The following is an 11,109-nucleotide window of genomic DNA, read 5'->3' as shown; positions in this document are numbered from 1 at the left end:
GCTGGGCCTATCAGATGCATGAAAAGCCCGAAACCATATGCCCGTCTTTTTAAAAAACTCAAAAAAGAAGAAAGCACTTTACTTTACTGCCGGGTCTCCAACAGTCAAAACAAAAAAGACGTCGTCTTTCTCCCATCCCATCTACTCGAAAATTTAAACTCCAAGGATCCATACAGGCGCTAGCATTGCTCGATCGCCCAAAAAAATGATAAGAAGTTGGCTGATTTCAGAACTTAGATCGATAGTTAGAGCTTAAAAAAGAGTGAAAATGGAGTTTACTGAAGCTTATAAGCAGACGGGTCCTTGTTGTTTCTCTCCTAATTCCCGTTACATCGCTGTAGCTGTTGATTACCGTCTCGTGATTCGCGACACACTTTCTTTTAAGGTATTTGCATGACCCTTTTGATTTTTCTGTTTGGTTTTAAGAAATTCGTGGTGAATTCTCGGTGGTGGGTTGTGTTTGGATGCTGAGAAAATTGCAACAAGAAAAGGTTTTGTTGGGTCATCTTCTTTTCTTGTTAGTGTCAGTCCAGCTACCTTTTTTTTCATTTTTCTTTTTCGGTTTAAGAAATTCGTGATGTACATTGTGCAATGAGATGTGTTTTGATGCTGAGAAAATGCTAGAAAATTAGTGCGTGATCTTTTCCTTTTTCTTGTTAATGTGTTTCAGTGGTGTAAGATTGAGCGAGAGCGGGGATGTGGTTTGGTAATATAATGTGGAGTCCTGGTTAGTGAGACTTCATTGTTTGGTTACTGTGAGAAAATGGAAGTTTGTTTCCGAGTTTTTTTTTTTTTTTTGTGAGTTTTGTGTAATGGGCTGTGCTTGGATCCTTAGAGATGTGTTTCAAGAACAATAGCTTTGATTTTTTTTTTTCTTTTTTGTTTTCTTGTTAAGATTTTTCTTTTAAAAAAAAAAATGTATCCATTAGAAAGCAACTAAGAAGGAGGTTCATCCTTGCTACAAAGCCCAGAAATACAAGGAAATGATAGCCCTTTTTCATTTTTTTTCTTTTTTTATGCTAACAAGTGAGACTCGCACAAGAATACATTAGAGGGACGAGAGCTAACGGTATTAAAAATTCTGGCATTCCTCTCTTTCCATATAAAGGAGATAACCCCACACCAAGCTAGTCTGAGCAAGACCGAAGGACAGCATTTCTTTTGCAATATCTTTTTAGCATAATCAAGCTCCTCAGCCCAATCACCTCCCTATCTTTGGATTGTGCACAATTGCAGAATGGAACACCACACCTCTTTAGTGTATGAGCATGCAAAAAACAAATGGTTTGTCTTCATTCACCTGACTGCAGAGAACACGTAAAGGATAGTCTTTCCCATCTTAACTTGCCTGGCTTTGGTAGATAGTCTATCCAAAATGGCTAACCAAGCAATAAAACTCTGCCTTGGAATATGCAGAGCACTCCACAAAAGATAATACCTGTCAGTTCTACTGTTTTTCAACCTGGATGAGTCCCATAAGCTTCTGTAAGTAAATTTTTCCCTAGGAGTTAGCTTCCGATATACCTCTTTATCATTGGCAGCAGAAGGAGCAATAGTGCCACAAATAGCACTCTGAATCTTTACCATATAGTCAGACCTTGGGTTAGGTGTACAGCAGCAACTTTAACATTAGGGAATACCTGTTTCATAAATGATTCTTGAGCCACCAAAGAAATGCCCCTTCCCCATTGCCAATCACATGCCCAGAATGATTCCAAACAAAAGGCCTGGTTTTCAGAATTCTTATCCAATTCCAAGAGCTGTCAGCAGGAACACCAATGCTCCAAATACTTTTTCCTTTCAGGAAATGAAACATAACACCAAACAACCCATAGAGAACCAGATTTTAGTAACAAACACCAAATATTTCTAGCAATACATGCGGTTTTCCGCTCCTTAAACTTTAGGGCAGGAGATTTGATGTTATAATGCGTATGGCTTGTTTAGTTACTTAGAAAATTTGTCAGAGAACTCTTTTGCAACCATGTTAATTATTTTGGTCTTTGTCTGCTCAAGTATTAACTACAGAAGTTTATTAATTGAAGCTATTAAAGATGGGATTTTTTGTGAGATCTTGAATTGTGTTTTATGATTTGCAGGTTGTGCAGTTGTTTTCATGCTTGGATAAAATAAGCCATGTAGAATGGGCAAATGATTCTGAGTACATCCTTTGTGGTCTGTATAAAAGACCGATGATACAAGCATGGTCATTGACTCAACCTGAATGGACATGCAAAATAGATGAAGGTCCTGCTGGTATTGCTTATGCTAGATGGAGTCCCGACAGCCGTCACATACTTACCACTTCAGATTTTCAGTTGAGGCTAACAGTTTGGTCGCTTTTGAACACAGCATGTGTTCATGTCCAGGGACCAAAGCATGTCTCTAAAGGGGTTTCTTTTACTAAAGATGGGAAATTTGCTGCGATTTGTACGAGGCGTGATTGCAAGGATTATGTAAATCTACTGTCGTGTCATACATGGGAGATAATGGGTGCATTTGCTGTTGATACGTTGGACTTAGCTGATATAGAGTGGTCACCGGATGATAGTGCTATTGTAATATGGGATTCACCACTTGAATACAAGGTAATAGAGTTCGTTTTTTGCTTCATTTACCATGTATCAAGGGTGCTTGACTTTATAAGCATGAAAGGAAGTAAATGTGGGGTGAATTGCACAATTCCAATTTCTTGGTGACGGTTAGCATTTCATGATTGTACACTGCTAAGCATTGAAAATGTCTGTTGTTATCCATTTTAGGTCTCATGGTTTATGCCTATTCGAAATTACACACGAGCTCCACTTTGTAATATATCTCATGGTTTGCCAGTGCCCAAGACTCCATGTTAACTTTGGCATTTTCTAACATCGTATGCTTATCTATAAGACCTAGAGCTTATGGCTGTTGCAATTCAATACAGGTTCTAATTTATTCCCCAGATGGGAGGTGCCTATCCAAGTACCAAGCATATGAAAGTGGGCTAGGTGTAAAAAGTGTTTCGTGGTCTCCTTGTGGCCAATATCTAGCCGTGGGTAGTTATGATCAGATGTTGCGGGTTCTGAATCACCTAACTTGGAAAACATTTGCTGAATTCATGCATCTATCAACCGTTCGTGGTCCTTGTTGTGCTGCTGTTTTCAAGGTGACAGGATTTCTTTGTTTATTCATATCATTAGGCGCACAGATGATTTAATTGGCTACAACTTACAAGTCTTCTTTCTTAAATTTACAGGAGGTGGATGAGCCATTGCACCTCAATATGTCTGAGTTATGTTTGAGCGATGAATTTCTCCAAGGAAATTCTGGTAAGCGCAAGTATGGAGTATCTCACAGTGAGATGGATATTGTACGACAAATAGAATGCTTGATCTGTAAAATGAATTTGAAAATGTCTTCATGCAACTACGTTATTTCTTTTGAACTACTTTTCGTAGTCAAATTAATAATCCCCCCCTCCTAAAAGATGTTTCAGAAGGACACTTCAGAGTCATGTACGAGGTTACTGAAGTACCTATTAGTTTGCCTTTCCAGAAGCCTCCTGCAGACAAACCGAATCCTAAACAAGGCATTGGTAAAGCTCATCTTTCTCATATAGCATATCGATGCAATTAATAGTGCTTGTTTTAAGAGTTCCTTGCAGATTTGTTTTCCTTTTTGTTAGTATCAAACCAAAATGCACTAACAACACAAGACCTTAAATACAGGTCTTATGTCATGGAGTAAAGACAGCCGATATATTTATACACGTAATGATAGCATGCCCACTGCTCTGTGGATATGGGATATACACCATCTAGAGCTTGCTGCCATCTTGGTGCAGAAGGATCCCATACGTGCAGCAGCATGGGACCCAACATGCCCACGTCTTGTTCTCTGCACTGGTAGCTCTCACTTGTATATGTGGACCCCTTCAGGTGCTTACTGCGTGAGCAATCCACTACCACAGTTTAACATAAATGATTTGAAATGGAATTCAGATGGAAGCTGTCTTCTCCTCAAAGACAAGGACTCGTTCTGCTGTGCGGCTGTGTCCTTAATGCCAGAATCTAGTGAATATAGTTCAGATGATTGAGACATGTCTCCATCTTTTAGTCTAGATGGCTTGCGAACTTAACAAAAAAAAAATGTACTATAAAAACAGGGCATCAATGTTTAACTATGTATTCTGATTCCCTTTGTGTCTGTAACATGGTATGTTCGTAGGGCTCCCATTTGTGTTTGAGAAATTTTAACAAAAATTGGTTCGCTATTTTAATTTTTTTCAGTGAACTTAGTTTTTTTTTAATAATCTGCTAATTGGAATGTGCCAGCTTCTATTATTTTTTCTGTCTGTAAAAGGCAAATTATCAGGTTGTGCCAGGGTTCTTATCTTGCCTCTGTTTTTATCTTGTTAGGAAACTTGAAATTTTAGTGTTTGGGGTTTTGATTATCCTTCTTGAAGGATATTTTTAGTGCATTTCCCGGTCGGAATTGGTTAGGGAATGTTTTTAATTTCACCCTTGCCTAGCTAGAACTGGTGGAGCAAATTATAACTTAGTAGCTGTAATTTGAAAAAACTAATTAATTAATCTTTGTGGTTTCAGAAATTATTTGTTTAATCCCTATATTTTTCTTAAATATATTTATAGTTTAGTCCTCTTTCGTAGTTCTTTTAAATTTATTTTATTTTTTGAAAAATGGAGTAGAGAAAAGAGAAGTAAATTAGTGGAGGAAAATTGATTATGAAATGAGGAATTTTTAAAATAAAAAATATTAAGTTAAGAGATGGTTTAAATGACTATTTATGCACTAAACTATAATTAGCTTAAAGTTATTCATCGTTACTTGTTACTTGTTTTGGGTGTGCGAGGGGGTCAAAAATTGATGGGGGCGAACTTCAAGAACCGAAGCCAATTCAATTCAGCTACCCTCTAACACAAAACTCATTGGAGTAACAGTTATTTTTTTAAGTATTTTTTATTTTAAAATATATTAAAATAATTTTTTTTATTTTTTAAAATTTATTTTTGACATTAATATATTAAAATAATTTAAAAACATCAAAAACATATTAATTTAAAATAAAATAAAAAATAAAAAAAATTTAAATTTTTTTTAAAACACTTTTCAACTACAGTACCAAACATTAAGGTATTTAAAAGAATAGTAAGATTGTTTTTAAAATGATTTTTGTTTAAAAATGTATTAACATAATATTTTTTTAAAAAAATCAATTTTAATATCAGCACATCAAAACAATCAAAAAAACATTAAAAAATAAATTTCAAGCAAAGGGAAGAAAACTTTTTAAAATTTGCTCAACCTTTTTCAAAGTGATTTTTATTCAAAAATATATTAAAATAATATTTTTTTTATTTTTTAAAAATTATTTTTAATATCAACCCATCAAAACAATAAAAAATATTTAAAATTTAATTTTAAATAAAAAAAATCAAAATTTGCTCAACTTCTATTTAGAAGTTAATGTCTAAAGAGGGCTTAGGCTAAAAGCTTATTCGGGCCATCAATTGATTGGGATAGGTTTTTCTATAATGACAAATAAATCAAGTAAAAAAAAATTAATACTTTTAATAATTAGTTTAAGATTTTTTGGATGACGAGGCAAAATAATTATTATAACGTTCTAACAAACAATGTTTTTTAATACATAGCTAGGCAAATTAGTTTTTTTAATAAATCCATACACATAAATGTCGGGTTCCATAATTTTTTTTTATTTACGTGGGTGTCCGGGCTAGCTTGCGCGCACCACGACTAATCCCACGGTCCATTGAACACCCTGCAAACCCAATAGACATGTAAAGCACCGTGAAAATGACAAACATGCATATAAAAACTCAAATCCAGGAACAATGAAAGGAGTAAAGTCCCTCCCACCGCCACGCCAATACCCTCAGTGCTTCATAATTATTTCATGGTGAGTTGGATTTGTGATGATTTGAGATCATGTAATAAGATCTCAAAATAATAGTCCTATTTTGATTGTTCCACATGGATCCTAGGCATAGGCCACGTGTTTGTAGAACTTAAAAGTATATAGAGATCCCATGAAGATCTCATCACCTTGGCCCGTATTCTCGCCGCCATCTAAACTCGTGAGATTTTATCCGACGAGAATTAGTATCGTAGAAGTTCTAGTCAATTACTTGTTGCTTGAAAACCGAATTGGGAACCTTTAACTTTGAAAGTCAAGTTAATCATGCTGTAATGCCCAATCACTGGTAACTGTAATAATTCTACTAAACATTCATATAGTAGTAGGTAGTAGAATCATAAGAACTTAAATCAAAAAATTTATTTTCCTATGATTTTAAGTTTAAGCCCCGTTAATACTAATATAATATCAATTAAAAATTTATATGGTTATTAATTTTAGAGTTTGTGAAATTAATTAAAATATACGAAAGCTGGTCCGAACATCTATATTAATAAAAAATAATAATAATAATTCTACCTTACACCGCATTAAAAAAATAAAATAAAAGGCATGCCATATTCATTATCCACGCATTCTTAAAATATCATGGACCACTTATTTCACTATTTTTTATTTTTTGTATTGAACGTTGTTTCACATTTAAATTTCAAAAATTATTTTGATTGGCTTGTTGTGTGTTACTACTAACAATAACATACTCCAACATTTGATTTATGCCCGCTTTCACAAGAAAAAAAAAATTTTATTGCTTGAAAAAAAACAAAAAGGATGCAGGAGCCTAGTTTGATATTATGTGGAAGACGGCGATTTTTTTTGGATTACTGTTTCCCTCTCCCCTTCAGTGTTTTTTCCCTTTAAAATTGCTCTGAGTTCAATTTTGGTCCGTTTAGTTTTTGTAGTTCTCACTAACATTTGAAATTTTATTTTGTTTATTTTTTTAGTTGTCGGTTTGAAAAAAAAAAGAAAAAGAAAAATTCATTGAAAAACTGTAAAAGAAAAGAAAGTTAATGGTTGGTCAAAATCTAGCAATGAAATGCGAGTTTTTTTTTGTGTGTGTTAAAAAGATTTCATTTGACGAAAGAAATTTAATCTAGATATTTTTTTTTCCTTTGTCTTGCTGAAAAAAATAAATTAGATTTATATAGATTTTTTTAGAAATCGATTCTATGCTTTTTAAACCAATTTTAAGGTGTTTTGAGTCGGAAGACTAATTTTTTAGGTTATCAAGGTGTTTTAAATTTTTCTAGCTAAAATCACTAACCTGATTTTTTTTATCACCTATCTGGTGTTCAGATTATGGGTTTTCAAATGACGCGTTATTTGGCCATGTTTGTTTCCCGGAATTCACTTTCCGGGAAACCAATTTCCAAACTTTCCTGTGTTTGTTTGCTATTAGAAAAGTTGGTCAACGGAAAACACTTTCCAGTCAACGGAAAACACTTTCCAGTCAAAGAAAAATTTGGTTTGGTTTTCAGGAAAATGTTTTCCCTTTTGACTGTGTTTGTTTTCCGGAAAGTGGTTTCCAAGAAACCATTTTCCAAACTTTCTTGTGTTTGTTTGCCATTAGAAAAGTTGGTCAGCGGAAAACACTTTCCAGTCAAAGGAAAATTTGGCTTGGTTTTCAGGAAAGTGTTTTCCTGAAAAATTTGGGCGGAAAACACTTTCCGGAAGTTGTGAAAAATTTAGAAATGTCATTATTTGCTGATTATATCAAATTTGATCCTTTTGAATGCTATATATAATTTGTTTTGAATATTTATTTTTCAATTCCATCTCTTAAAAATTAATTTTTATATTAATTTTGGTCTTTATTTTTATAATTGCTATTTACTTTTTTCTTATCATTTTTTTATTGAAATTTTTTATCTATCAAATTTGGTCCTCATTTTTTTTATTGTTACTTATTTTATTTGAAATAATTTATGAAATGTTAATTATTATTATTTTAATTTATTCACCTTTCATTTTTTTAAATTTTTTAGATTTGATCTCTATTATTTTGATCATTATTTATTTTATTTGAGATAATTTATGAAATTATATTTTTTTTCAATTTCATTCTCATTCAACTTTTTAATTTGTAAGATTTGTTCCTCGTTATTTTAATAAACTTGAGAAAAATAAAACATTAATAAGTTATTTTCCAGCTCATTTTCCATGACATAACCAAACACTGAAAAATGTTTTCCAACTTATTTTCCATTACACTACCAAATATCGGAAAATACTTTTCCGGAATTCACTTTCCAAAAGGAAACTACTTTCCAGCAAACAAACGGGGCCTTAGCTTGTTATGATGTAAATAGTTTTTCTAAAAAAAAAAGAGTAACAGGCAACAACCAACCAACAAGAAAATGTAAAAAAGTCAGGTGTGCATGCCTGACATTGCAGACCAACACGCCTAGCCTCTTTATTTTATGGGTCGGGTGTAAACTCACTTGGGCTTAATCAACTATCTATTTTTTTAATAAAAAAAACTTTGTTCCAACATAAAGTTAATTAATTACAAATATATTATGTTTATTGTATTCTTAAATTAAATAAAAATATATTTATATATTATTTTACATGGTACCATTCAATTTTTTCCTTGTTTTTATATAAGATTATAGAAATATTTTTTAAATATTAGCAAGCTTTTTTATTTTTTTTATTATACAATTAAGTAAAAAATAGTTTTAAAAACAAAGTTACTAAAACCATTTAAATTAATCATCTAGGTCGCGAGCTTAACAGGTTTGTCGAAGTTGACACGGATTAATTTGACGTGTCCTCGTATTTAAAAAAAAGATGTCATCTTATTTTAAAAAAATCAAAACATATTTTTACTTGTTATTTTGATTGCTTTTGACCCGGCAAATTGACTTAGGTACATTAAATCAACCTCCATATAGTTTAATTTGAAACCCGAGTAAGTTAAAGAGTCGGATCAAAATGTTTCAAGGTTAATCCAATGAGCCAATTTTAATGATGTTGGCAAAGAGTTCCTCATGGAAAAGCAAAAGTGCTATGTTATTTTTATAGTTTTTAATACAATCACATCAAAAATATCAAGATGTTTTTTAATTAGAATTTTCTTTTGTAATAATGGTGGAGTGTTGTCTAAACAACAAATATTCCAAGTAACAATTAATTAAAACTTGTGATGTAGAAAAAAACATGTGACTTTTATTTTTACTGGAAAAACACAATTAATATTTTTCTTGATGTAAAAAACACATTAGTGATACTTGTGCATTCTTTTTTTGCACTATTAAGAAAACCTTTTCTTTTACCCACAATGTAGTGCAAATTAGATAGCTTAGTGTGATGATATATTAAAAAATAGTTTGTAAATCTAAAAAAAAGAAAAAAAATTTACTTCTAGCATCCTATAGTTTGGTCAAAATTATAATTGCATGTCAAGTTTTGAAAAATTATAGTTTGTATCTGTGTCAATATAAATTTTCAAATTGAATGAAAAAGACCAAACTATCCTCGTATATAATACATTAGAAACTCAAACAACAAACAAAAAAAAAATATGTCTCCTCCAAATATAATTTCCTCCTCTTGAAATATCATTTTCTCTCTCTTTTCATAGTAATCTAAACTCAAATCAAAAGTAAAATCCAGTGTTTTTAATCGATTTTTGTTTTCTCATAATACTAGAATCTCTTCTTTTTTTTTAAAGTAATTTGTTATGTTTTTATAGAAGCCCTAAAAAAACTCCAAATTGAAGATTGGAAAGAACCTTAATTTTTTTAAATCATCTCTTTGATTCTTTATAAATCCACCTCTTATCATGTACTTCCAGATAAATTTATAAAATCTTTTAATATTCGATCTATATAGATCGAAGCACAATTATCAATATAATGACAATAATGGTGATTATAATAGTAATGATGCTAGAGTTTACAAGAAGAATACCATGGTTGTGGAGAAGAAAGTGAAGCAGGAGAAGCATAAGAACCATCAATTTTCCTTCCTTAGCTATCCTAGATATTTTCACCAGTCTTCTCATTTTACAGTCTATGAGAAAAAAGTATTCTACAACATCTAAAGTATTGGAGAATGTTGTATTATTCATCAATAAAACAAGATCATATGTAAATTAGAAACATACTTCTTTTAAGGAGTAAATGCAATGTAAGCTAGTAATCTTGATTTTGGGTTTTCTATGTGATTTAATAGTCGAATTTTTTTTTTATCAGTGTGGGTGTCTGGGTTAATTTGCGTGCATCCCGACTAATTCTACGAACCCTGAAGTTAACGACCATGTAAGCCTCTAATGGTCATGAAATTTGTGAGACTTGAACTGATGATTTATAGATAACAAATCTAGAATCTGACTACTTAAGTTATATTTTTTATAGTTAATAGTTGATTTTATTGATTAAACAAGTGTTGGTGTGGTAGAGATGAAAGTGCCACCAGAGAGATATGATAAACACAGTTGAAGGAGGTGAGGTTGTGGGTTTATGGTTGGAGATGGTGGCTGGCGAGAGATAAAAAAAAGAAAAGTGGCAGCTAGGTTTAGTGTTTAAAGAAAGAAGATGAGTGGAAGAAGTTTTGCTGGGTTTGTTTTTATTTAAAGATAAATTTATAATATTTAATATAAGAGTTTTTTAATCAAAAAGTAATAATAAATTTATAAATAATCAAATAATTTTTGTTGATTTTTTATTAACATACTAAATATATATAAATTGTTACGAGTACATCAAAGTTTACGATACAAACTTTTATGATACAAATTGTGATTTTCTAAAATTTTTAATTAAATTAAAGAAAAACTTTCGGATAAGGCAATTACATAGTCCAACGAAGTCGGTCCTTTTTCAGGATTTCAACAGGGTCTTTTGGAAATTTGTAACTAATTTTAAAATGGACAGGTGTGGGTCAGAAGGAGCGAGTAGCATACAGTATGTATAAACTAATAGGAAATACTTTTGATTATTAAAAAATATAATTTTTTTTTCAAGAGTAGGATTCGGAAGCAACTATAAAAAAATGAATATTTCATTAACTTTTGCTAGCTATTTATTGAAAAAAAAATACGAAACTCTTAGGTAGCTACATGGATGATATAACAGAAGACTAATTTATAAGGGTTAAATTTGAATATTAATAAATGATGAGGGACTGGAATATAGTTTATCCAGTTTTTCTCACAGTATCTACGA

General features: G+C 31.6%; 1 protein-coding gene across 2 annotated transcripts; it reads left to right on the top strand.

Moving 5' to 3' along the window:
• The first annotated feature begins 72 nt into the window (after window positions 1–72).
• LOC18097078 (uncharacterized) lies at window positions 73–4,272 on the top strand. 2 transcript variants are annotated; one of them, XM_006385770.3, is made up of 6 exons: window positions 73–385; window positions 2,100–2,588; window positions 2,924–3,145; window positions 3,236–3,308; window positions 3,476–3,574; window positions 3,708–4,272. In XM_006385770.3, the coding sequence occupies exons 1-6, from the start codon at window positions 269–271 to the stop codon at window positions 4,073–4,075; spliced, it is 1,368 nt and encodes a 455-aa protein (XP_006385832.1). In that variant the 5' UTR covers window positions 73–268; the 3' UTR covers window positions 4,076–4,272. The 2 variants fall into 2 exon arrangements, with proteins under 2 accessions (XP_006385832.1, XP_006385833.1); XM_006385771.3 differs by having other exon boundaries at window positions 3,467–3,574.
• Window positions 4,273–11,109: the final 6,837 nt, after the last annotated feature.

The sequence above is a fragment of the Populus trichocarpa genome, chromosome 3 (genome assembly GCF_000002775.5).
Source record: "Populus trichocarpa isolate Nisqually-1 chromosome 3, P.trichocarpa_v4.1, whole genome shotgun sequence".
Lineage (NCBI taxonomy): Eukaryota > Viridiplantae > Streptophyta > Magnoliopsida > Malpighiales > Salicaceae > Populus > Populus trichocarpa.
The sequence above is the reverse complement of the archived record's forward strand: the minus strand, read 5'-3'. Positions and strand labels throughout refer to the sequence as shown.